General features: G+C 37.4%; 1 protein-coding gene across 3 annotated transcripts; it reads left to right on the top strand.

The window, feature by feature from the left end:
• The first annotated feature begins 377 nt into the window (after positions 1–377).
• On the top strand, positions 378–27,955 carry LOC106963276 (SH3 domain-containing protein 19-like). 3 transcript variants are annotated; one of them, XR_001428161.1, is made up of 17 exons: positions 378–872; positions 10,251–10,287; positions 12,853–12,893; positions 14,400–14,466; positions 15,527–15,662; positions 16,574–16,730; positions 16,805–17,917; positions 20,715–20,780; positions 22,637–22,871; positions 23,468–23,690; positions 23,764–23,973; positions 24,962–25,020; positions 25,101–25,345; positions 26,582–26,610; positions 26,745–26,923; positions 27,149–27,243; positions 27,327–27,417. XR_001428161.1 is itself a non-coding variant. In XM_015058107.1 (17 exons), exons 1-17 carry the CDS (start codon positions 782–784, stop codon positions 27,432–27,434), a joined length of 3,081 nt encoding a protein of 1,026 aa, XP_014913593.1. In that variant the 5' UTR covers positions 378–781; the 3' UTR covers positions 27,435–27,955. The 3 variants fall into 3 exon arrangements, 2 of the variants coding, with proteins under 2 accessions (XP_014913593.1, XP_014913592.1); XM_015058107.1 differs by having other exon boundaries at positions 20,721–20,780; positions 26,749–26,923; positions 27,327–27,955; XM_015058106.1 differs by having other exon boundaries at positions 379–872; positions 26,749–26,923; positions 27,327–27,955.

Raw genomic sequence — 27,955 nt, 5'->3', positions numbered from 1 at the left:
TTACTTTTACTTCAGTATTTTTATTATGAAGTATCACTACTCTTACTTCAGTAAACTTTCTGGATACTCTACTGAATGAAAAGGAAGCTTGTTTTAACCAAAAAGGCACAGACACATACATGCAGTTTTTGTTAAAGTTTCATATAGTTGATTTGAAAAATATATATGTATATTTGTGTTTTGTAATAACATTATTTTATGAGTTATTTCCATTTCAGACTTTAAAATACTAACATTTTCACAAGAAAAATTTTAAATTGTAAAACACTTTGACATTTTAAGAGCCCCCAAAATAAAATGACATTTTGGTTCGGGCCCCATTAAAGCTGGTACCGCCTCTGCAGTTAGATTACCTTTTTGTCATCTCCATTTTTTTTTTCGGTTGGTGACGTCACGAAGTGGGATCTCGTGCGGCTCCGTATCAGGAGCTCGCGGGGAAACAGGGAAGCTTGAGGAAAGTCTTCAAGCGAAACAGAGCCAGTTCCCACCGGATAATAACCGGAGGTTTTTATTTTATGCAGCTTCTTCCTCCGTGAATGACTTCCGAACACCGAGGCAGAGTTTCTACCCAACCCTGGAAGTCGTTTGGAGCTGAAAAGTTATCGGTGCTTAGGTGAACTTGTCCCGGGTCGACGCTGTGTTGTGGTGGATGTTAGCGACGAAGAACCGCGGAGGGGAGATGAAAATGTCGCAGCGCTTTCCGCGCTGAACCGGGGCTCAGTTTTCACACAGGAAAGCGAAAAATATTTAAGTCTAGGAGACGTCTAAAGGGGGTTTAAAGATGGCAGAAGCTCGGTCAGAAGAAGAGGAGGAAAACCTGCGGCGAGACACCCGGGATCAAGTGGTCCGACGACAGCCGAACAGCTCCGGAGGTAAATAAAGGGCAGAAATGCTCACATTACTGCCCTGGTTTGCACCTGCTCACGCTTCAATGTTTCAATATAGTTTGCATAAAAACAGCTGTCACAACCGAGTAAGCTTTCTTATGAAGGAGAAAATGATTATACTCTATAATTAGTGTCCGTAATAGTACATGTTGGGTGAAACCTGAATTAAAGTGCGCTGTCTCTTTAAATGAGCGGCTCTTTTGTAGCTTCAAAGCTGTGATATTTGGAGTATGACTGTGAAATATTACACCACGCTGACAGAAACTCATCTTCCTCTCATCTCTAGCTGACATGTCAACATTTTAATGCGTCACCATAAGAAACCAGAAGCCTTAAATATCCCTACAGTCAATAGACTGACTAAAGAAAGCATTTAAATACTTTTAAAAATTATTTTTGAACCTCTTTGAACGTTTCTGTTGCTAACTAGTCGAACATTGTGTTAGCAATGCTTTAAGACGTTCTAATAATCTAATTATGGTCCACAATCAATCAATCAATCAATCAATCAATCAATCAATCAAATTTTATTTGAATAGCACATTTCAGCAGCAAGGCATTTCAAAGTGCTTTACATAATTAAAATAAAAACATAATGTGAGAAAGAGATTTAAAAAACATAATTAAAACGTAAACGGTGAGAAAGAGAAATAAAAAGCTGTAGAACTTTAGTTGAGATGCAGTGAACTGGGACACCAATTTCCCAACAATATGTGAAATTGGTGAAACATAGAAATGAAAATGTAACATTTAGTCTTTTTAGTAGCTATAATAAATATAATTTTGTGGATCGTTCTCCTTTTTATTCTGTTAAAGATCAAATTTGTTTGTATAGATTGTGTTTTCACCATTAAAACAGTGATAGAGAAACTAAATGACACTCAGCTTGTACTATTTTAAAATTCTCTTAAGGTACATCAAACTAGAATAGTATGGTCATTCTCAGTGGGAATAAAAACAAGTAGATAAATAATATTATGCGTATGTTTATGTAGACCTGTAGGACCTGCCTACATTTATTTGAAAATGGTGTACGTTTGGTAGTTTGACTACACTGTGCTTTTTACTTTCAGTTATATATCTTTGAACAAACATGAAGCGTCCATGAGATTTAGATTCAGCCCTACAGTCTATCATAGAGTGAGACCTCTTGTCTCTACACCAGCTTTGTAGTAATGTTATTGAGGCTGTTGGAGGTCAGATGAATATAGATAAGCACCATTTACTGGAAGTACTTTAAACTCTGTATACTCGTTTCCAATTGGTTGTGGCGTTCCATGTAAAGTGTTTTATCTGCAAAAGATTTGAGATTTTTATAATTATGTTATATATTTATAAGTTTAGTTTTAAAAGGACCAGAATTTGCTTATGAGTTTCTTTTGCTTGACATCATTGTGAAAGACGAAATCAAATGTTACTCAGTACTTAAGTACAAAATACTTTTTTACTCTTACTTGAGTAATATCCTGGACGGCTACTTTTTACTTGAGTACAACGTATTGGTACTCTACCCAACTCTGATGTTTTCTTCATGTTGTTATCAGGAAATTCTTTAAACTTAAGTTCACTTTTTGTAAAGCGACGGTGCATCCGGCAGCGTAATTACTGATTAGTTGATCGGAGCGACCGACTGTAAAATGTCTGCTCAGATCTGTAATAGTTTTCAGAATATTTTATCGCCCAGTTGTTGGTACTTTTGTCAATTGACCAAAAATATTGTTTGAATGTTTGTTTTTCTTTATTTTTATCCTCTTAAGTCGTAAATACTGGAATCCTTGCTGGACAAACATGCATTTGCAACAAGTTGGCCCCAAGTTTCTTGCTATAGTTTGAAACTACATGAGCCAAATGTTTAGTCTGGTATTGCATAAGGAAAACATCTGACAGGATTATTGATGTTATCTCACTATAAACCTGTTTTGAAGGTTAACGTTTGAATTTAGCTACTTCCTTTCTGCACTCGGTGACTCAGAGAGAGTGTGGGTAAACCATGCGGTTCCACAGTGGGTGTGGACTGATTCAACCCAACGCCATAAATCCTTAACACAACATTCAGTCATATCACTGTGCAGGTCAAAACTCGCCCAAACCAAACTAAGAAACCACTTTCTCCTCCTACACTAACAGCTGTTTGATTATATGCATCTGTTGTTGCTTGGCAAAATGTTTTTTGGACTCAATCATAGAAACATAAGGTAGTAATTTTACACCTTTTACCTGTTCTAGATGTTGTTTGTTACTGTCTACGACAACCTGTGGTTAAGGTGGTTGTAGAAAAATTACACACAACACATGTAGCTGGGTTTTTAAACATCTATATTCCACCATGACAGCATTTTTATGCCGCTGTCATTGTTTTGTTCCTCATTGAGGTTGTTTTTGAAGGACTTTGGTTTGGAAGTCAGCAGGATTTAAAGTGTTGTGGTGGCGGCTTTAACCGTCAAGAGCCACTGAGAGTCATAATGTCTCTATTTTCAACGTAAAATTATAACTTACTAAAACATATGGTGGCTGTTCATTCCTTGATATAAAGTGACAGTTTTAGACTTTTGTTTCAGCTCCAAATTCAACGGCCTTGTTGTTTAGTCTCATGTCTGTAAAGTGTTCTTATTTTGAAAGGTCGAAAAAGCTTTATGTTGAAATGTTTGTAGGTAAAATAATAACTGTGTGATGAATATTATTGCTTTTCATCAGTTTTATAGAATATATTGAATATCTTTAGGCCCATCACGATAAATTGTCCCAGAAGTTATCGCAATAAACAATTCAGATTTCCGAAGATCAATAAGTTTTCAATTCAAATGAACATTTAACACTGGAACTGAAAGACATTTTACATATCAAAAACAAAAAGAACAAATAATATTGATCTTTAAAAAAGGCTAGTACAGACCAAAACAGCAGACTGAAGATTTTTATCATCCGGTTTTTAGTAGAAAATGGCATAAAATCATGCAAATGGAAATTATTGAGTTTTTTAATTTATATGTTGATTACAATTGATTTATTGGTTGTTGCGACAGATGTAGATGTTTCAGATGTAATTTAGTAAAGTTTAATGATTAACAAAGCTAAAAGAAACAGAAAATATAAACAAAATCATTTAAAAAATATTAAAAAACAATACACTACATTAGACCAACTCACTTTGAAGCAGATTAAGTTAAACAGAAGAAAAAGAAGTAGCCAAACTAAAACGGTAACCAAGGCTACGGTCAGGAACAATTAAACCAATATTTGATGTTTTTAGGGCAGTCTGAACGGCCCAATTTCCATCTTTTCATCCTCAAAACATCCGATTTGTTCCATTTTAACATGTTGTGCTGAATTGGTAAATGTGTATCAGATCGATTTGGAAGTGCCTGCAGTCTAAACGGTCATGTCGCATTTTACGCCGTTCTGCACCAGAAGAAGAAAGACGCAGTAAATCTAGATGTACAATGGCAGAAAGTAACCAATGCTAATTAATTAAAAGAAAGCAAACAACTATGCACTGCTCTGTGTTGGCCAGTCACCTAAAATCTTAATAAAATACAGTAAGTTTGGGGTTCTACTGTGAAAAACTGTGAAAAGACTCAATAGAGAAGAGAGTCGTTCAGTTTCATCTCAGATAAAGGAACAAATTAATGTGAAATTATGTTAAATTTAACCTTCATTTATTAAGTAAAACATAAATCTGGCAGAAACAGGTTAAATATATAAGTCTAAACTCTTACAGTTATGAACTCGTTGACTGGAACCAGTTCATGACCAACTTTTGACTTTAAAGATGGCGGCGTCCATTATTGGTTTTGTAAACAGAGCGCTGCTGTCTGACGTCAAGAGTTCTTCTTCTGCGCTTGTGCCTCGCTTTGTGGTCGTAGTAAACCGTTCACACAGAAGTCTGACTGCCTTGCATTTTATTAGTAGCATTAAACAGCATTTAAAACAAATCAACAACTTTAATTTCAGCAAAACGTCGGAGAATTTATTTGAATTTTTTGTGAATGTAAAAGTCCACAGCGTATGGAAGAATAAAACCTTGATCCTAAACATGGATCTGAAGTGAAAAAAGCACAAAGCTTAACTGCTCCAGTTATTTTCCTCAGGTTTGATGCTGTAATGTATTCATGTTGTGGAAGGACAGCATCCGGGTTGTATAACAGGGTTTAGAAAGAGTAGAGAGCTCATGAATAAAGGAAGGTCAGCGTCTCACCTGCTTCACAGAGACAAAAACCAAATGCAAATGAGACCCACTAGTTGGTCTGACTGGAGCTGCTGCTTGTTTTTAAGCTGCTTCTCCTTTTCCAGCAGGTCACAACATATTCAATCCTTATTGACATGATTAAAAACAGACTGGCTGGTCTGTTGAACAGCCTGTAATATATTTAATGCATCTAATCTCTGTTTTTAATAATATATGAGGGCAGGTGGTTTTAAGTTTTAATGTTTTTCCCACTATACTGTCAGTTTATTCACTGCAAAAACACCAAATCTTACCAAGTAGCAGCAGAAATATCTTAGTACACTTGACTTAAGACAAAACTAACTTAAAAGCAACTTATCAGTAAGATATACAAGTTTGTTTTAAATAAATAATTTAAGTGAATGAAAAAGTTTTTGTTTGATTGGTAGATTATTTCAGTTTCAACACAGGGAAATTGTCTTAAGTAAATGTATCTATATCTTGCTGAGAACATATTTGTAAGTCAGTTTCGTCTTATTTCAAGTGTAATAAGATATATGCACTAAGACCAGACTAAAAACAGTTGGTTAGATTTGGTGTTTTTGCAGCGTTGCTTTTGTTTTCTTATCAGTAGATTAGTTTTTATTTTTTTGCAAGTAATTGAACTTTTATGACAGCCTTGCTATTTCTTTAATGTTTATTTATTTGTATTTTTTATTCCCTTGATGGACATCATACACTGGAACTGTTCAAGTTTACTCTCATATATGTAAAATATTCTTATTTTTAATATTTTACAAAATATACAAATATTATTAAGCTTAATAATTGTATCTTTGGGTAAGAAAATCCTCCTTTTCTCACCAAAAGCTGCAATTATTTTAACACTAGTTTTAATTGTTGATTATTGTTTTTGACTTTACACAGTAAGTCCTATTTTAGTATTCAAACATGTTTGTCAATAAAAACAAGACATTTAATTAAAAACAGTAAATACTTAGTTTCTATATCATAAACTTTTTCTTTAGTTTTTATCCCTCCAGGTCACAATTAGTTACTTCACTATTTTGTTTTTTAATTATGTGTTTATTTACATTTGTAAAACTCTCGTAAAGTGCGTTTGGCAGCACGGCAGCCTGTTGTCGTTGGGTTTCCGTGGTAACCGAACAGGATGGATGTCAGACCTTCAGGACAGGAAGGAAACGTGAGCAGGTGACGTCAATGGAGATGTTTTTACAGTTTAATCACCAGACAGGCTGAGGGGGCAGACATTATTTTATTAACTATAAAACAAGATGAAAATATTTTAAATAAAAATAATTTAAAAAATTATAGCTAATTAATTAATTTCTGTTCTTTCAACCTGATGAGAACAAGTATGAATTATTCATTCTAATTTGTCAAAGTAGATATTTTACGTATTGTTTACATAAATGCATCAGTACTGGTCCTTCATTATTCTTTTGTATGCAGAGACTGATATATTTCAATATTTAACTCCTGGATTAGCTTAAATAGAACCAGATGTTTACTTTATATTCAGGACATTTTGGATAATTAACAATGAACCCGAATGTCTTTGAAAAGATGCACATAAACTCCTGTTTTCTGTTCTGTAATAGATTAAAACTGCTGCGATGGAGTCGGCTCGATGTCTCACTGTGATAGTTACCATGACTGCAGAAACACTGATAAACAGAGGGATGATAAATCAGCTTTAACTGTTGCAGTAATAAGATTAATCATGATATATTCTTCTAATCTGTCTTTCTGAGCTCCAAAGAAAACAAGTAGAGAACAGTCCTGTATGTTTACAGTCTAAATCTTAGATTTTATCAACAACAAGGTCAGCATATTAGCCAAAATATCATTCCCAGACTATCTGACCATGAGAATAAATAACACTCTTCACCCTGGGCTCAAATATCCTTGAAATAAATACGAATATAAACCTTTTAACTGTGACCTTTCACACTGAAAAGTTTACAGAACTATACCTTTAGTCATCAAATACTCACACTTCCTCTAAAAGCTCTTATTACTGCAGATTATAATAGTATAAAAACATCAAATACACTTTAATGCGCATTAATACACACAATGAAAACCATCTTGGTGCTACCACAGAAGCTAACATCCATAGTCTTCCTTATATCGCCTCTTCAGCCAATCAGAGCCAAGGAAAGCAAACGGCGCTCCAGGATTGGCTGCTTTAAGAACAGCAGCGTGTCGGCTGGCAATGCGTCACTATTTCAGATTCCCAAACTGCATTTTTTTCCTGAATATGTTGGATTTCCTCCACAAACATTGGACTTACTTTCCACAAAAATATCAGTGACTACTGAACTGGACACAAACGACAGTCTACGGAAGAGATGTAGTCAGAAAAAAAAGATTTTAAAACTTTTCATCACCGTCCTGAGATTTAAAGTTGATTTGTTTGAAAAACTGCAGATTAAATCAATTAATGCACCGATTCCCCTCCCCTACCTGTTGCTGGGCAAAACCTGGCTGAAAGAAAACTTCTTCTTCTCTTTCTTCTCTCACAAGAAGGACAATTTATTCTGTTCAGTAAAGTGAGTATTAAACTGAAAGCAACGTTTTAATGCGTCATAAAGATAAAATGTGCAGGTTTTCTGCACCAGCTCATTGTTGCCACATTCTGTGTAAAACAGGAAGAGATTTTAAAGCATCACAAGAATCTGAGCTCCATGAAGATGCTCTTCAGATTACATCATTGCTATTTTACAAATCTGTTTTAAATCAGTCTCTCATATCTCCACTTTTATTTCTTCTGACTCCAATATTTAGCAACAAAGTGAAAGATTAGAACTGATCTATAACAGACTTGTGTCAGATATTTTCTGCTCAGTGTTTGCATGCAGAGTTCAAGTTTTATCACTCTTCTGTCAATCTGTTATTAATTGTTCGTCATCTGAGTTGTTTTTTTTTTCTATAAACTCCATTTTCCAACCATTTTATCAGAAACATGCTGGAAAATAATTGGCTTAATTTTAAAACATTCAACTCGCCTTTCCAACAGATGTTTGTCTGAGTGAACCAGGTCTTAGAAGATGAGTCTCTTGGTTTGTTGGAAGCTGATATCTGACTAAATAATAAGAAGCTTTAAATCCGAGTATTTTACGTGCGCCATGCGAAATCTGCTGCGTTGTTCTTCTGCGTGTTGCAGCGCAGCTCCAACTCAACACTAAGACAAACATCTGGAAGTGTTAAAACCCTGATGTCTCCTGCAGAATCCCGCTGCAGCCAATCACAGCCCCACTTCCTGGAAGCTCCCAGCCAATCGGGGGAGCCATCCGGAGCTGACGGGCGGTCCGGTTAGAGTTTCAGAGGCTGGGAAAATAGAGGAAAAGCAGACACAAGCCTGAGGGGATTAACTTTCAACTTTTCAAATGGCAAAACGTGAAGAAAACTAAGAAGCAAAAAATACTTTTTAGGCTTTAAAGTTTAGTTTTTTTTAGATTCTCAGAGAAATCAAGCTGACCTGGTTTACAGTTTGGACTGTGAAGAAAAGCAGTGGAACGAGGTAGGCAATGGAAACGTTCACATCCAGACAGGAAAATCTTCCTCTCTAGTTTTTTTTTTTACATCATTAAATTTAAAAAAATGTGAGACTAAGTTTGAGTTAACAGTTCAACACGTATCTAAAGTGATGCTTTGCTACAAGACTAAATAGAAAACTGCTTCATTTGATTAGCATATTCTACATTTTAATGTGGTAAATTTAGGTGAAATACAGTGAAATGTTGAGTGACATTTTCCACCTTAATGAATGTCTTTGTTCTCCATCTTGTTTGAGAAATAAAAATGCAAATTATGGCGAAAACAGATGAGAAAGAATTGGTTTAAGGAGGGGAGAAGGTGGCGTCCATGTTAAAGCTGGAGCCATGAGTGGGCAGATAAAAGCAATGATTCATCTGGTGGAAAACAAAGTTTAGATGAGCTCATCACTTTTCTCTGTAGCTGCAAAGCAACCAGACTAAATAACGAAACGTTTAACGTATAACATTCCTGGATAACTTGTTGTTTAAGCTCAGATTAGAAAACAACAAAAAACGGCAAAAATGTTGGTTTTGCAGAGCAACAAGTCGACTCTGTTAAAGTTTACTTTGGTGTGAAACTATCCAGAATCACATGGTTCAAAGGTCAGATCTGGGTTTTTCTTCCCCTGCTTTCCCCAAATCATAATATTTATCCTTAGAAATGCATTAAGTGACCAGATTGGTACCATTTTCCCCTTTAGCAGATATTCAGAACATAAACAGACTGTTCTCTTTATCCAAGAGCCAACAGGTCAGATTACCACTCTTCAGTGTGGAAGCTGCTACCGAGTTGAGAACCTGAAAGTTTTCTGATGTTTTGTTGTTTTCTTTAAAGCTGGGACTTTAACTCATTAAGCTTGATTTATTACTTGCATAGATTATAATGTGTACATTTTTAAAAGCAATTAATCACCTTTTATTTTATATTCAAAGGTGCTTTTATGTGCGTGTTTCTGGTACGCCCGTAAATCTGACGCACAAGTGTCATCTGCAAACAGGCCTTCTGTAAAAAGTTTAAATTTGATTCAAAAATGTACTTAAAGAATTGTGATCGTCACTTTTTCATTGTTACATATTTTATTTAAATTTCCATTAATACTTTGTAGATTTACTGATTGTATTCCTAAATTTATGATCAATTGATTGCATCTTTTTATATCCTATTTTTCTTAATATTTTTTATCTGTATTTTAATTGTGCAAAATAAACTAAACTGAAACCAAACAACGATGGATAACAACTTTTTCTCTTGGCTCATTATTGGATAACTTTTGATCTGATTTGATGGTGGAAAATACTTTTGTGTTCAAGTTGGCATAAATAACATTACATCAATAAATACCTTTGCTGTTGAGCTCATATGTCAAATATTTAGCAGCAAAAAGGAATTTTGAATGGAAAATATTGCTTATTTTGTCAGTATGGTTTCATACCAGTAAACTGCCAGTATGAATCAATTTTATTGATTAAGTTGAACTTTTTAGAAAAGAAACTTGGAAAAAATTCAAAATTGGATCTGATATGAAAAAAAATCAGACTTTATTTTATTAGGGGTTATTGTGAAGCTCATTTAGCTGCTAATCGTTTCGGTTTCTAGCATTAATAAAGTAAATGTTGCTTTGTGTTTCTCCTCAGGTCGGCCTGACAGACGTAAGCCGGAGCATCGCCACAGGTACGAGGTTTCTCTGCTGACAGGTTGAGTCTCTGCCAACAGGAAGTGTGTTTTATTTCTCCCACATGTAGAAAACCGCCTGGTTCATGCAGCGATGCTGTTTGATACTGAATCTTTTTGATCATCTCAAATGAACGTTTGGATCAAGAATAACTAAAGTAACACTTTATTTGAAGAGGTGTGCATAAGACTGACATGATGACACTGAAGGAGCCTTCATGAATGTTTGCAGCTGTTGTCATGAAGTGTCATTTGGTAAATAATGACAGTTTTAAAGCAAAGCTCTGCATCCCCAGAACCAAACATGGAGAAGCGGCATTCAGCTTCTATGCACCACAAATCTGGAGCAAACTTTCAGAAAACTGCAAAACAGCCGAAACACCGAGTTCCTTTAAATCTAGACTAAAACCCAGCAGTTTAGAGCTGATTTTGAAACATAATCAATGAAACATTAATCAACAATCTGATGTGCAACGATGACACTTGACAAAATATAATGTCATAAAAATATAATGTTTTATGACTTTGTATTTTTGTGTTTTTATGATGTAAAGTTCTTTCAAATTCCTTGTTGCTGAAATGTGCTCTAAAAATAAACTTCATTCTTTCAAAATTGACTCTTTTAATTAAACTTTAATGTAACTTTGCATTAAAAGTGTCATTATTTACGAAATGACACTTCATCATAACAGTAGAAGGCATTCATAAAGACCCTTTCATGTTTACGACGGTGTCATCATGTCAGTCTGATGCACATCCCTTCAAATAAAGAGTTACCAAAACTTCTTCCAGAGGTTAAAGTCGTCCTGCTGTTTCTCTGCAGATCAGTCGTTTCTCCTGTTTCTTTGCAGGTTTCCAAGTTTAACTTTCCTCCCATTTGGTCTCTGCTTCTTACACACTCCTAAAAGTATTTAGTCTGTTTCCTGGTTGGCATAGCGACCTGTATAAATCACTGGGTTAAAGCAGCCTGTGTGTGTTTATTCAATAAAAAACAGGGGAACTTGATCCATCAGCTTTTGAATAATTTAATTGGTTTTACATGTTAATTAAGTTACCTACTTTTTATTAGACTTGGGCTGCAGTAATTACTTTAAGCAGCTGACCTTCAGCAAAACGCGTTTAAAACAGCAAAACAAAGGCGGCTTTGAGTGCAGAAGTGAACCAGTGTAAAACTAAACCCCACAGAGGATGACTCAGCCTTAAACTGCATCGTAAAGCAATTAGAAATAGCTTTTCTCTCCTGTAAAACCAAACCTTCAGAACATTCAGAAATGAGAACCTTAATTTATAGACGAGTGGCGAAGCATCAAATGGTAAATATGCCTAACGGAGCGTTCTCTGTTCGTTTAATTGGTGTGAATGTCGGGATTCTGCTTCATATCGGATGCCAAGCAATGGAGTATATTCCACACACACACACACACACACACACACACACACACACACACACACACACACACACACACACACACACACGCCTAAACATGATGTAATGGAGGGAAAGGCTTTAAAACTGTTTGCCAGTATCAACACTTAGATTAAGTACAAAAACCCACAGAAATAAACAGTTAATACAACATCAGTCGTTTACTGCATTCACTTAATTCTAATTAGAGATGCAAGTTATCAATTAATGAGTTAATTGATCGACTAACAACTCCAGTTCTTAAAAACTGGTCGGCCCTCCATCTGTCAATAACTTTAAATTTGTACGTCATTATATATGTGAACTTTTTTTGTCAGTTGTCTTAAGTTCTGACTGAATAAATAAAAATATGTTTTTCTCAAATTATTAAACTTTTAGAGTCCTCAAAATCAACCGTGATTTTTGGCATCATGTCTTTTTATATCTTGTTACAATTTTTCTGTCATTTGTTCTTGAGTGGATGTTAATCAAACGGGACGTTTGATCTAATAAACTATTGTTAGTTGATTAATTATTCCCATCCCTATCTATACATTTTTATTTCTCGTTGTATAACTTGAGCAGTAATTTTTATTTTATTTTAAATTTTGTAAAGAACACAAAGTGAATTGCTTTGTTTCCATCAGTGTAAATGAGTTTGTCTTTGTTATTGGGGAAACTCTTGAACAGAGTTAAAGGTCCAGGAACATCTTCATGATTTCTGTTTTTATTCAGCTTCACAACATTTACCTTTAAAAACCAACAACTTTGGCTCAGTTTAAACCTGTTTGATTTTAGTGTTGAGGTAAACTTTAAGCTCTGTGTTCATGTTAATGTTGATTATTTGACAAAAAAAATCATGTAAACTTTCTGATGGCTGGTAATTGTTGTATGTATTTTGTGTATTTCTTGTTATGCTGGGTAATTAATATTTAATCCATCCTTATTGGTTGATGCTTGCTTTGTTTCAAAACATTAAAGGATGACTATTTTTTGCAAAGGTAATTTTTTTTCTAGCATTTGTTATGGGTTAATAACTGGTTGAAATTCTAAGTACTGGAGAATTGGATATCAGGATAATTTGCCTCTAAAAGTAATAAAAATCTTTTTAACAGTAAAACGTACAGAATGAAGTGAAATAATGTTTCCTGTGTCTGCAGCCAGGGTCCTCTCTCGTCCATCAGAGCTGTCATCAAGAGAAGTAAGTGACAAACTTTGACCTTTTCCTGTGAAGCAGAAACACAAAGTTTGCAGCCATGAAGCCAAAGTTTAACTTTGATTAGAAGAGAAACTGTTTGGCTTTTTGTGGGCGATACAGATTTTTTATTTTCAGATCTGACTTTCCAATTCTGTTTTTTGTTTTGCCAAATAATTAAGTCAGGTCAAAAAAAAAAGAAAAAACAGAGGTAGTATTTTTATTCCAGAAGAAAATGAAAGACTTACTTGATTTTACTAACTATTTGTCTGAACTTTTGAAGATGTTGCAAAGTTAATCAATGTATAATTATTTGCATGGTGGATGTTTATAAGCCATAAACAGTGATTCATTTACTGAAGCAGAATCAATGAGGTTCATCAGTATTTGACCTGATCAGAGCTAACCAGGTTAGATGCTGATGATTACAGAAATTTAACACCAGAAATTCAAACTAAAGCAAACTTTCCATTTAAAGTTTACAGAGTTGCTTAACTTTTAGTTAATGTGGAGAAATGTTGCCTTTAATGATGGAAAACATGCAGTTTGACCTTTTCAGATATATTGAAACCCAGCCCGGCTCAGAGTTTACAACGTAACGACTTCCCATCTTTTGCTTCCCTCATGTTGCTCTGATGTCACGCAGGTTTCTAGTATCGTAAATAACCCACATGTCCTGATTCTGCAGATCTGAAGCTTTTCCAAGTGAGTCAGGTCAAAGTTTTGATGCTGGACCATCTTATTGAACGCTATAAATATCTTAGACATCTGGTGTCATATTCTGGTTTCTTAGAGTTTTAAATGCAGCTGTTTGGACCTGAATAAAACGGATCTCGTCTGCGTTATAAATCCCAACATAAAGAGTTGACAGAAGGGGGATAAAGCTCTGGATTTATTTCATATGCTGTTGTCTGCTTGAAGCTTGGTCCAATTTAAAACAGCTACGTCAGTTTTGTTTATATGGCACTTTATGCCAAACAGACTGAATAAAAAGACTAAAACACATAAAGACAAGAGGAAAGCTGAAGAATAGAAGCTGGTTATCAGTTTTAACTTGATGCAGTGGGTTTCTGTTGAAGCTCATTCGAATAATTAACTGATCTTGTTCTGCAGTGTGTGATTGGATTGAAATTATTTTCTTTTAAAGTGGATCTCAACAACATTTACTATGAATTGATGATATCTAAATAAACTGAAGGCCAGTAAGTAGAAGTGTCTTAAAGAGTTTCCTAAAATAATCAATGTTCAGTAAGATGAAATCTTGTTGAAAACATCTGAAATGCGTAAAAAATAAACCATTAAATTCAACTTCTGGTTATGTTTACAAACCATTTGAGACGTTTTTCTACTAACTTTAGATTTTCTGGTGACAGTATTAAAGACGTTGGTTCATGCTTTGAAACATTGTTCAGGTTCACCATAATGATAGTAATATGGGGTTTATCTTTCTTGAATCATTCATATTAAGCTTACTGTTGCTTTATTTTAACTTTGTTTTAAATCTCTCATCAGCTTCGAGGTCCACGACTGTCTCAGAGACGCACAGAGACAGAGAACGAGACAGAGACAGAGACAGGAGGTAAAACTCCTGGATAATTATTATTTATTTCAGCTGAAATAAATGCAGTAAAGCCAACATGCAGCAGGACTAAATTATAAGACATTTCTGTCGTTTTACTGGTCAGACAGACACAAAGCATTAATTACTGTCGCTTATTATTATTTGTTAAATATGATCCGTTTTTCAGTCTCTACATTTTCCTAAACTACTTTTAGGAGTTTTATAATTTAGGATGAATTCAATTATATCAAGAGGAACCTCATCTCTGAAGCGCCACCCCATCACAAACATGATGACCTGAAGAGAAATAAAAACATGTAGAAAGTTTCAAGTGTTAAAGTTATGATGAAATATCGGAGCCAGTTGAAAAAAAAATAATTACAAGAATAAAGTCAAAATATTCAGAGAAAAAAGAATTAAGTCATATTATGAGAATAAAGTTGTACAACAGTAGGTCAAAGTATGAGTAAATCATAACACCAAAAAAGTTGCATTCATACAAAAAGTCATATTATCAGAGTGAAGTTGCAACATTAGGAGAAAGAGGTAGAAATGTTATAACTCCTACATAAAAAAATACATTAAAATGAAGAACGTTGAGCCTCTTGAAGACTTTATTCTACTAATATTATGACTTTATTTTTGTATTTTAAATAATTTAGTTTAGTCCTGATACTCTGTCATGTAAAATATTTTAGAAGATTTATACCAGAACATGATTCAGTTTGTTTTTTATTTTTTTATATACAGTAAAACAATTTTAACCTAAAAAATATTCACTTCACAATCTGTTTAGACATGTGGTTGTCCAGAAATAGTTTTTATTTCAAACAGTGCCATTTGAGAAAAAAATATTAATTATAAGAAAGGATCTATTTTTTTTTTATTGATAACTTTGACTGATCTTTATTAACACAAACTATTTTCACTGCTTGAATAGAAAGACATAATTGAATTAATCAGCTGAAGCCATTTTTACAAACTGACTCCTTGTTCTTTTTATAAACTAACTGATTTGATTTGTGCATCCCTGCCACATCGCTCTCTTTATGACTTCCTGTTGTTTGTCGGTTACTAGGCGACCAGAGATCACCATCTTGGCAGCAGAGCCGCTGCCCTCCACATCCTGGTTTCCTGGAGCCGTTGGAGGGATTCCTCCACCTCCTCCTCCGCCTGCACAGATCTGGGGACCCACGATCGCTCCGACGATTCAGGTGAGGCTTGGATGATAAACGACAACTTTAGAGTCCATTTCTACGACATGGTGGGAGATTTAGCAGCAAACACGCTACTGTCATTTACTTGTTTAAATTACATCCATTCTTGGTGTTCTGTGTTTTAACTGCTTGCCAACCTAAATTTGAAGTAGGCGTGGGCATTTATCATTTATGAGGATAAATTTCTTTAGAATGCTGATTCACAATAATGATGTTTAGAGCCTACAAAACTGTCCCTATTGTTCATATGTTTAGTTTCATTATTTTCTCTGCCGTTTGTCAAAGAGGGTAACAATAAATATCAATAAATTACAAAATGTGACTAAATGTGGTTAGTGAGTTTCTAAATGTAACGTCACAAATGTCCAGACACTGCCCCTGACCTAGTAACCCTACAGAAGCCCCACCCGTCACCTAGCAACCCCAACAGAGTTCCACCCGTCACCTAGCAACCCCAACAGAGTTCCACCCGTCACCTAGCAACCCAAGCTGAGCTCCAGTGTGTGTGGTCGGCTGGTTTTACCACCGTATGTGCTGTACAGTGGCTGCTGGAAGTGACAAATATTTTGTTGTTGACTTAACATCCAGAAACCACTTGCTGCATTCTTGTTGGTTATGCTTTTCAAAGGTATCCGGTTGTATAATTCTGGATCTGTTTGCAGCCATTTTCACGTGTGAGTGTAAGCGTTAAGTTTGGGGGCGTGGCCAGCAGCAGCTTATTTGGATTTAAAGTGACAAGACACCCTAAAACAGCTCAAAATAGGCTGAACTGACCAGAATAAAATTTCGTTATCTAAGCTGATTTTGTGTAAAAATGTGATAAACAGGTTTTGTGTAGACCACAGATCTGTCCTAACCTGTTCATGGAAGCGTTATAGGTCACCTTTAACCCTTGTTTCCTTCTTTAGCCGCCTCCTTCCTATGAGGAGGTGATCAGAGAGAAAACACAGGAGCAGATTCTCCATCCTCCTGCCCCCTCCTCTTCCTCCTCACCTTCGGTTTGCAGAACCACCATCGCCACACAGACTGACCCAGGACCCGCCGCCGACCCTCAGGAGACTCGCGGTAAACCAGGCAGCTGATTGGAGGGATTTCTAGATTTGAATGTTTATTATTAAAGGAGTGTTTTCTGTTCTCAGACAGAAGATCAGCGAGGCCCCCCCGGCCGCCTCCTCCATCCTGCACTTCCAGACCTCCGAATGCTGCTGATGTCATCATCACCTCCAGCCAGTCAACTGTTAGCTCCTCTGAGGCGGACAGCGTAGCGACCAACACACATCCTGAGCCTCTAACACACACCTCCACACACACGCAATGCTCCGACTTCCTCAGTGACCAGCAGTTGCCTTCGGCGTCAGCATTGCCTGACCCATCCCCAGATGTGCCCTTGGAGCGCCCCAGGCCACGCCCACGCACGAGGCTAGCTCGCCAGCCAATTAGTGACGAGGTTAAAGTTCAGACTTTGGTGAAGCTGCGTGAGGACGGTTTGGCCACGTTAGCGGCGCGTACAGCCAGCGACGCCACCAACCCGGAGGGGAGCAACGGGAAGTACCTGCAGGAGCTGCTGGAGGCGTTCAGCTCCGACGACTGGGGCATCCCCGATCACCGCAGCGACGACAGCGAGCGCAGCCAATCAGAGAGCGAGGACGGAGCGGAGGAAGAGGACATGGCGACTCTGAGAGCGAGGATACAAGCGTTCGAGCAGCAGGTCGCTGATGAGAGCTGTGGAGACTTGAATACAGAGAATGTTGAGGGTTTCGTTGTCACAAAAAGACCAGAGCCTCGACCTCGGCCCCGTCTCCAGGGGCAACCGGCCAAATCGACCCCACCTGTCATCGCTCCAAAGCCCAAAAGCTTTTCACCTTCCCCCAAACCCTCCAGCAAGGTATTCTGGGAAGACGAAGGTGTTGCTGTGGAATCAGGCAGCGTAGAAACGGCAGAGTCAAACCCTGAAGCTCCGTCTTCTGCAGAAGCATCAAAATCTGATCCGGGGTCAGACATCAAACCTTCCCAATCTCCTGAAAAGCCCGCCACAACTCCAAAACCACAGACTGTTACAGAACCGCTCCCATCAAGCGCCCCGGTTCCGGCGCCCAGGCCGCCTCCACCCAAACTCACGTCCTCCATCAGCAGCGACTCCTTCGCCCTGAACCCAGGACCCCCAAAGAGGCCTCCGGTCGCCCCCAGAGCCAGCCTGGGCGCGCCGCCGCAGAGTGGAGGCGAAGCTACGCAGAACACTGTGACCCAAACTGGTGAGCTTTAGTCAGGTTACATCTCCATTCTGAACCACTTTTAACCAATTACAATTTTAATTAAAGTTAATTGCATGGTCTTTAATTTTTTCAAAGCTTCTTTAAAGTTTGTTTTTATTTTTACTTGATCATTTTCAAAGACCAGTATTTTCTTCTGTCTTCTCAACCCTCCAGGAATTTAAAAATACAAACAAACCTGAATAATAAAGCAGAAAATCTAGCTTTATCAACAACTACATGATTTTAATCATTTCATTGGGGTCTCAGTCAGGTGTTTCGATGATGACACTTCACCTCTTTGACACTCTGTGAACAATCTGCTGTTTTCTCACTGAAGCCTCTGTTTAGTCTCCACATCAGGAGAGTCATTGCATTTTTTTATTGCATCTGAATGATCCAGTGATTCTGCAGCGCTGCTAATATTTTCAGCTAACGCTTCAGGTTTGTGTGTTGACTTTTCTTATTTCTTTTTTCCATTTGTTTTGCCCAGCAGCAATAGTGGATGAGCTCTAAAACTTGGTTAACTTGATGTGGTTGTGAAACTCTTCTTGTCTGTTAGCAGATATTTGCTAATTTGCCTCTGGTTACTTTCCAAATATTTGCTAGAAGGAAGTGTTCTTCTTCCTGTTTACGCTCCCAGATAGCCTGAATTAGCAGCAGCTGCTGATAAGGAAGTTATTGACTCAACTCCTCAATGGCCTGCAGATGAGCTTCATATGAGATCAGTGTCACCACCATGGTTTACTCTGAAGCTGCTACAGTGCTGACATGCACAGTGGTAAAAAATGTATTTCCTTAACTTTAGACGATAATGGGTTTAAAAAAATTAGCCTTAGTCTACCAAGTTCTGGTATTCTTTCTAAACTGGACATTTAATCAGAGGTCAGCAGAGCAAATAAAACTAAATAATAAAGCTCCTCTATTAGAGATCTTTACAACAATCACCAAATAAAATTGTTATTAAAATGAGCAGTATCATTGATGCTAACACACTAGCATCACATTTCTTGCTTCTTCTACACTGCTGCCTCAGCGTTACTTCATGTCAAGTTTTAGTCCTCGATTGATGTGGCTCGTATCAAAACGCCACATTTACCATCATAGCGCAGTGACAGGCTGCTGCATCCTGGGTGCACAGAGGAGCGTCATCACATGCCCTTCCTCCCAGACTCAGTAACTATTACTACAAAGTCAATATGTTTTTACATCCCTGCTGGTATTTGCATAATAATCTGCTCTGTTTTACTTATTTTTTCTTTAACGTTTCTGCAATTATTGAACAGCAAAATAAACCTGAACTAAAAACATGAAATAAAAATATTTATCTATATTCTATGTAAGAATGTATAAATGTCTTCTGTCTTCCTAACTCAAGGGAAACTAATTTTATTGTCGACTTCATGCTCTACAATGTTGTTTTTGTTTCTCCTGGTTTCAGTCCAGACAAGGAGAACCTTTATTTATCTAGGGGTGATAATGGAGGGCTTGTTTTGGCGAACTCAACAGTCAGGAATTATAAACAGTTTGCAGGACATTATTAAATAATGCAGTAAAATATCTGGCATTCCTCTCGACAGCCTTATTGACCTCTATGATGTCACATCACTGACGAAAGCTACGACACTACAGGTCGAGTTTGAACCATCAAGATGAGAGAATGACGTTCTGTAGAACCGATAGACAGTCTGGAAGCAGACTAAGGGTTAGGTTACCCTTGTCTGTGCTTAAAGATGGTTAATGAGGCTGTTGGGGGGTTTTTTATGTGTGGACCTGCTGAGTGTGCAGCATCTTGCCCTTCAAGGACAGTAAAGTTTAACCAAACTTTACTAGTGAGGTTGCTCAGAGTGGTGTGGTTGGAGTCAGTCTGCGGCGAGCTGCGTACCTTATTGTTGCTAATAAATGCTGGTTTGGTCTATTTCTCTTTCTCTCTCGTCACTACAGCTGAATAAGAAACGTTAATATTTCCAGTTAGCAGTCTTTATGCATTGCTGGGAGTCATCTTTGTTTTGTTTTTGATGTCATTTTTAAAAGGTCGCACAACAGAAAGTTGGCTTGCTTTAAGTTAATCAGAGAGACAACCTGGAGGAAGAAACCATCTCTGTGGCAACAGTTTTATTTTATTTTTTCCCACAAATAGCGCTCCGTAGCACTAACTTAAAGGTACAAGTTTAAGCAGTTTGTGTCCAGGATGTGTGTGATCTGCAGAGATGTTAGCTGACGATCTTCTGGTGAATCCTGATATCCTGATGCTGAGGTTGACATCAGAGTTGGAACAAAGCAGTGATGAAAGTAGTACAAACTGCCAGTACAGCAGCTGGTTACCATGGAGACCAAACTGAGGCTGAGAAGAGGCTTGGTGAATAGAGTCACTGATTTCTTTTTGTGACGGTGTTTCTTCCCTCCCAGCTGCTGTTTGAACGTAATTGATATTATCCACAGAAGACAAATGCAGAGTCACTTTATTATACTTAAAATAATAATAATGAACAGTTAGAGCAAGTAAAAAAGATGTCTATTAAAGTAATCCCAAATCACCTTATTTTCTGTCGATAAACTGTTTAAATGTGTCATTTATTTAGGTATTCATTTAGGTTATCTAAATAACCTAAATATTTAATAATATTTAGGTCATTTACTCTCTATTTACCGCCAGCAGGTCCTGTGGAACCGTCCTAAACCCTATTTAGGGTCTATAGAACCAAGTGAACAGCTGATATGTAGCAGCAAAAACAAAAGTTGCTTTGGGGATCAGTTACATTTAAATGATTTTCCATGTTGTGTTTATTTCCTTTTTCAGTGAAAGGAGGAAGTATCCGTTCCACCGTCAAACCGGCAGCACCGACTTCCCCTCGCAGAGGCAGCGGTGAGACTACAGGCCCTGCTGTGTGTCCGAGTTTCTTCGACACTGATCTGGATGTAGCTGCGGCACAATGGGCCGTTTGAGAGCTTAGAGACACAAATGCAGCTCATTTGTTTTGTGGCAGAAACATGCAAACATGTGGAGTAGTTTTATGTGCTAAGTGTTTGTATGTGACTATGTGCTTGGGTCCGGCTCAAAGAGGGAGGCCTGTGTGATGCAATCTAAACTTTGTGGGAGGAGAATGGGATGATTGTGTGAGAAGAAACAAGCCCCCACTGTTGTTGTGTGCTTCAAGTGTGTAGGAGTCTTGGTGTGTGTTGCTGGCTGAGTAACAGCAGTTTTATTGGCTCTTTAAGCTAGGCCGTCAACCAATAGATGCAGACGGTTGGGGGCTTTTTGTTGATGATAGAAATAAAACCGCATCAGTACTTCTTATATGTCCAATCTCTCTAGTTTCATTCTGGATAATATGACTCTGAAGTTCTGCCAAAACTGTATTAACAGTATTGATTTGAGCCAAATGTTGCCTTTCTATCATCAAACCAGAGGAAACTTTTACGTTTGGTTTGACATTCAACAAAGTCAAGCTAAACATAAAAGTTGCTTCAGTCTGCTCTGATTTACTGACAGAAAGTCAACATTTGGCTGAAATAACCCCGTACTAATAGGGCTGAAATGATTAATCGTGATTAATCACAATTAACTGAATAAGAAAAATAATCGTCAACTAGCTTAGCAATCGATTAATTAACAACAAAGCTTTTCAGAGTTTTTGCTGACCATTTCCTCCCCGTAATGACCACAGAGTACTCCTCTGTTGACAGTGACCTGTCAGAAGAGGAGTCACTGTCTCCTGAGTGTACTCAAACAAAGTTTGAAACACTTGTTTCAAAACAAAACAAAGCGTTTTGTTTTGAAACTGAGAGTTCACTGCCCTCCGATGATCTCAAAGCAATAATAGAACAACCTTTGAGATTTAGCAGGATGATAGTCGCATCATGAAAGTTCAGCCAACAAATCTGCAGAAACTACATCCTTCTGTCATGGAGCAAAAATATTAGGAATGTTCTATGAAGCTGTTTCACAAAGAATTAAAGCGAAAATGGCGTCCAGCAACACAACGAGCAACTAATAACCTGTGACCTGTGAACATCAGAACCTTTTCTCGACTCCATAGTAACTCAAGTTTATTTTGTTTACACAGTAACCAATTATGAAACAAGCAATAAACATTTCATTTCGTCAAATGCCAGCATAAAATCATCAAATATGTTCTTTCAGTTATTATTAATCAAATTGAGCTCCAAACAGGGGTTGTTGTTTTTTAAAACTTGATTTAAAGGAACTCGGTGTTTCAGCATATTTTCAGTTTTCTGGCAGCTTGTTGAAGTGAAATGGAGCCATTATTATTTTATCTGAACCATCTGCAGCTTCACACATGGTGATTATTTCTCATGATCAACTTGAAATGTTTTTTTTATTGGTTAAATGTCAGGATTTCATTAGCTATTAGCAGAAAACCATTATAACTGACAGAAATAAAGGCTGGAAAACACCAATCTGTTTAAATAATCTACATAAAGAGTTCCACCTGGTGACACAGTAAATTATATTCTGAATTATTGATGGTTCTGTATAAACTGCATGCAACAGGTGCATGAGAATTTAAGGCCAGTAGAGGGCGCTAATGTCCTATGAGAGATGATCGTAGCAACACAGAAATTAAACTCAAAACAATATAATCACCACATTAACTGTAAAAGAAGTAGCTACAGATCTACCTTTTTATGTACCAGATTTATTCGTCTTAGGTTAATGTGATGAATAAATATAATGAATCACCTGTTTTCCTCCTGCAGCTCCTAGTCTGGCCCCCAAACCAACTGCAGTGCCACCAGCGCGTCCAGATCCAAACCCAGTCCCTCTGAAAGCTGCAGCGGTCAGTCCGGCTGCACCCACCAAGCCTCCAGGACCGCCAAAACCCCCGAGTCCGGCTCCGGCCCCCGCCATGAGGAAAGCCTCCGTTCCCCCGGCCAAAGCTGAAGCTAGCATCCCTGCTAACCCGGCGTCTGCTGGGCCGACTCTCCCTCAGCGGTAAGAAAGACCGAATAGTTGGGAGTAAACACTTTGATTAAAAGCCTCATTCTGTCTGTGGATGGAGGTGACATTTTGTTAAGGTCATTTATCTAGAAAGTTTCTATTTCATCCAGATCTGTGTTTGATGTCTGATGTACCATTTAAATCAGTACTTCTACATAAAACCCAAAGACTGCAGGTTTGATGTTTCTGAGTGAATGAACTCAGAATAATTGTCAGCTAATTTAGTAATGAATTGTTTACAGGAGTATATAGTCTCTAAAAAGAACCATTTTTAATTGAGCCAAAACTCGACCAAAGTCATGTACATTTTGCATTTAAGATGAACATTTTTCTTTGTGAATATATTCTACCTAAATCTCCTCCAGTGGAAGATTTAGCTTCATCTGGTACAATTCTGCAAAAAATATCCTGTTAAATGGCTTTTGCTATCCAATTATTAATTGATTAATCCAAAAAATTATCAATCGATCAGCCCTGCACTGTACTGATATTAAGTCGAGCAGAAAAATCACCTTTTTGTCCTACAGGAGTAAAGACATAATCATTAGTTCAGACTGTTTCATTCATATTTTGTCCTTTTCTGTCCCAAGTCCACCAAGCGTTAAGCTCCTCCCTCTTCGTCCTCCACCAATCAAATCCGCCCCCAGCAGACCGCCTCCCCCTGCAATAAACTCCTCAACCAATCAGATCGCTGCTGCCAAAGCTGAGCAGTTTTCATCGGCCAATCAGATGCAGACTCAGAGGGTGTCAAAGAAAGGCCCGCCTCTGCCGCCTCGCCCCAAACCTGGACACCCTCTGTTCAGCAGCTACATGGTACTCTCACACAAACACTCGTAAAATCAGAATGAAACACAGAGTGTTGTAGTCCTCTAAATTTGTTTTCCAGAAGCAGGAAGTCCTGATCGTTCTTGACGATCCAAACCCTGCTCCTGCCGAGTCGCAGCAGGCGGGTGAAGGGACGGATCAGAGCGGCGTTACGGCCGACACCAGCCCGTCTCAGTGTCTCCTGGACCTGGACACCCAGCCAGAGATGGTCCAACATCAGGACAGCGAGTCGAAAACAGCCATAGAAGACCTCAACCCGTCTGACTTCCAGGTACAGACGGATGGTATTTATTCCTGTTAAAAGTGTAAATCCTGGAAGCTTATTGATTAAATATTTAAAGTTTTTACACAATTTCAACAAGCCTTCGTCTGTCAGATGGTTAAAACCCAACTCAGCTTCTGGACGTAGCTTTTGAGCTGAAAAATAACAGATTGACCCACTGGCTTGAAGCAGAGATTAGGGTTATAAACTTAAATTTTATATTTGAACAAAAATATAAAAACTGAGAATCAGTTTTTGTACAACATCCTAAAAACATCAAATAAAGAGGATGATTTTAAATATAAAGAAATAAATCATTCACTCCTTAAAGAGCCAAAGTTGTATAAGTTACACCACTAGGTGGCAGACTAGCACGTCTAATACAACAATCTGTACTGTGATCAGTGCAGCAGGATAATCTCACAGTTGGTTGTAACTACCTACATTTACTTCAGTAACTTTGCATCTACTTGAGTAATAATGTACTTTTAGGAGTATTTATACTATGCTGAACTTTTTACTTTCACTTGAGTAACTTTATTATGAAGTATTTCTGCTTTTAATTGAGTTCAGTTTCTGGATTTTCTGCCCACTGAATCGAACCAAAGATCAACCAGACACACACCTGCAGTTGTTGTTAGTTTTTTATTGTCATTATTGTCATTTTAAAATACCAAAATTTCCACTTAACTTTTTTAACCAAACCAGCAGGGAATCCATCATATTTACATGATATTTACATTTAAACCCATTTTTACTCTTTGGTGGTCGATTGAAACAGAGTCTGAGTTTCTTTTATAATTATAAACTTTTAAATGTATTTTTCTTGTTCTTACTGGTGAATTGTGCAATACGTTTGTCAACATCTGTTGTATATAAATAAACTGACATTGACATGTAAACTAAAGCGTAACAAGCAGAACTAACTGGACTTTAACGAGGATGTTCAGTCAGTGTTGTCTGGGGTTTTCAAAGTTTTTCCTCTGTTTTTCTTCAGTCCATCCTGCCTGTCCAGCCTGCTGAGCTCAAAGAGCAGCCGGACCCTCCTGCTGTCAGGTCAGAGAGAAACAAGGCTCACAAAACCACAAATTGAAGCTGAAAGCGGTAAAAACCAGACGTGCCGTCTGTCTCTGCAGCGGCCCGCGATGCGTCGCTCTGTTTGACTACGAGGGAGAGGATGACGACGAGCTCACCTTCTCTCAGGGCGACGTCATCGGCCTGCTGGAGCTGGTTGGCGAGGAGTGGGCCCGGGGCCAGATCCACGGCCGGACGGGAATATTCCCACTCAACTTCATGGAGGTGGTGGAGCCCCTCCCACAGCCGACGCCGGGAGAAACCTCTAAACAGGAGGCGGCAGAGACCGGAGAAACAGAAAGCTCTGGTGAGACAAAGAAAGCTTTTAGCTTTACATCAGTGTTTAACTCTTTAATCGCTGGAATGAATGTTTACACTCACCTGAGTTAAGTTGTAATTCGTGGCTCACACAGCAAGATTTTAATGCCGATTTTTGTTATGACTCGATTATTCAGATAGTCTCAAGAGATATTACTTCATTCTAAATAAAGAAGGCAAAGCAACCGTCATGGCACACTAGAAAGTTTTTCTATAGTTTTTTCTCACATATAATCTACAAACTATCACTATTGATTCTTCCTTGTCGGCCATGTTTGTTTATTTTGAACTTGCGTTTAATATCGAGAGATTTTGCGAGTGTTTGTGAAATTTCCCACCTGAAATCTCACAAAATCAATTTGGCTAAAATTTGAACCATTAGTGGTTTAAATTCACTAACAGAATGCTTTATCGCATTTTAGGCATTAAAACACTTGTTTTCTTTTTTTAAAAATAAATGTAATTATTTATTTATGTTCATGTGTTAATATATTTCTAATATTGTACAAACAAGGTGAGTGGTTAAATGGAAAATGTGCAGAATGTGCCATTTTTCTTTATTCAGTTACTAACCAAATTGTAACCTAAGGCTTTTTTTATCGTCACATATTTGATGTTTTGTGTTTGGAAACATCGACCGACCATTTAAAAATCTTGCTGTGTGAACCAGACGTATGAGGAAGGAAATGTGTTAGACTGTGTGTTCAAAACTGGCAACAAAATGTCACTACACAAAAATCATATTTTATATTCTATGACTTGAAGGAAATAGAAACATTTCAGTTCATAAATAGAAACAGAGGATAAAGAAGCTCTTGTAATGCTTGTGTACTTTTGTGATTGAGCGATCAGGATTAGATAAGTAGCAGAGAGAGAGAGCAGCTAGCAATCATCAATTTGGACTTCGTGTTTCCTTCTAAGGTCAGTATCTGAATAACGCAGCACCAGACAGAAACATGTTTACATAGAAAACTATATTCCTGATGTAACTGAAGCCTCAGAGTGTAGAAACTGTACAAGTTATTATACTTGACTCTTTTGGTACAATAACAGAGAATTGTTACTAATTGTATTCACTGTCTGCTAGTTTTTGAACATGTTGTATAATTAAATATGGTTTTGTTATGAGCTTCATGTTTTTTCTCTGCTTTAATTTTAATGTTTTTATACATTGTTTTGTCTTTAAAAACAATATTTTCTAATTTTTTTGCATATTTTTCCTCAGCAACACTAAAACAACCATCAGATGTAAAGGTGAGTGTGTTTAGCTATATCTTCTATGCACATCACTTTGTGTTATTAAAACATATTTTTAATAATAAAATCTTATAAATGATTTTAGTCAGTGTATGAAATTATAAACGCTCTAAAACCGAGTCGTTTTGTAAACAGATGGACGAGTGGGTGGTGGCTTTGTTCGACTTCCCGGGTCAGACTGCAGAGGACTTGTCCTTCCAGAAGGGGGCGCTGATTCAAGTGACGGAGCATGTGGATGCAGAGTGGAGGAGAGGACGACTGGACGGGAGGGAGGGACTTTTTCCTGCTGCCTTCACACAACCCAGTCAGGGTACGAGAATACACTCAGTTATAAAGCTGTTTAAGCAACTATAAGGGCTTTAAGTAATAAATAAAATAAAAATATAAGAATAAGATGAGTTTACAGATACATTTTAAGCTCAATTTGTGAAAATTTAAGATGCTAGGCTAATATTTAATTGAGAAGAACTTTGTTTTTGTTGACGTTTTAAAAAGGCGACTTCTGTTTTTTATCTACTTTATTTTTTCTCATCAGCTCAGCCAATCACAGGCCAGGAGTCTGCAGCTAAAGGAACGGCTAAAGCTGTGTTTGATTTCACAGCAGAGAACGAGGATGAGCTCACACTGAAGGTACATGAAATTATGGGTTTTTTTTTATTAAATCCTCTGCTGGAATCAGTTTTGAAAGATTTATTTTGTTTTGTCTCCTGCAGGTCGGTGACGTCCTAACGCAGGTGGAGCCGGTTGATGAGCAGTGGATTCTGGGAGTTGTAGGCGGAAAACGTGGGATTGTGCCTAAAAACTACATTTCATTCCTCTGATGTTTAGCAGATTGTTGAACTTTTGACGACACCACAGGGATGTTTCCTGTGTTGTTTTTTATCTAGTATTTTTGGATGAAAACATGAAAAAATCCATTCCAGTATTTCTATTTTATTTTACTTTTTATTGCCAGGCGGATATTAAAAGACCTGAATGAGCCTGGATAGTTTTTATTTCTACTTAACTGGAGATGGAGGGAGTCTGTAGTCTCAGATTTAGATATCTGAGACTAAAGGAAACGATTAGGCATTGATGGACTGTTGATAGTTTTATTACTTTGTTTCCTCTGGACTTGATAATTTCTTTTTTATTCACTGTTTTTCCTGACCAGTAGGAGGACTGGATCCGTCTTGAATTTTAACGCCATCATGGGATTTGATCACTGCTTCAAAGACCCTTCTCTCTTTATTCTCTTTTTGCAATTATGACCTGTCAGTAAATACAAAATATGCAATTTATTCACTTTAACTGAACTGTAAATTGATTGTGCTAAATAAAGCCTTTCGTTTCCTTTTTCCAA

Source organism: Poecilia latipinna, unplaced genomic scaffold (assembly GCF_001443285.1).
Source record: "Poecilia latipinna isolate Pla-1442-1.1 unplaced genomic scaffold, P_latipinna-1.0 Scaffold1516, whole genome shotgun sequence".
In the NCBI taxonomy this organism is placed as follows: Eukaryota; Metazoa; Chordata; class Actinopteri; order Cyprinodontiformes; family Poeciliidae; genus Poecilia; species Poecilia latipinna.
The sequence above is the reverse complement of the archived record's forward strand: the minus strand, read 5'-3'. Positions and strand labels throughout refer to the sequence as shown.

Bases quoted from the DNA above. Each gene is read 5' to 3' on its own strand.
- LOC106963276 (XM_015058106.1), top strand. From the start codon at position 782: ATGGCAGAAGCTCGGTCAGAAGAAGAGGAGGAAAACCTGCGGCGAGAC. The intron at 12,894-14,399 runs GTAAGTGACAAA...ATCTCTCATCAG, and splicing joins CAGAGCTGTCATCAAGAGAA to CTTCGAGGTCCACGACTGTC. The intron at 26,924-27,148 runs GTACGAGAATAC...TTTTCTCATCAG, and splicing joins CTTCACACAACCCAGTCAGG to CTCAGCCAATCACAGGCCAG.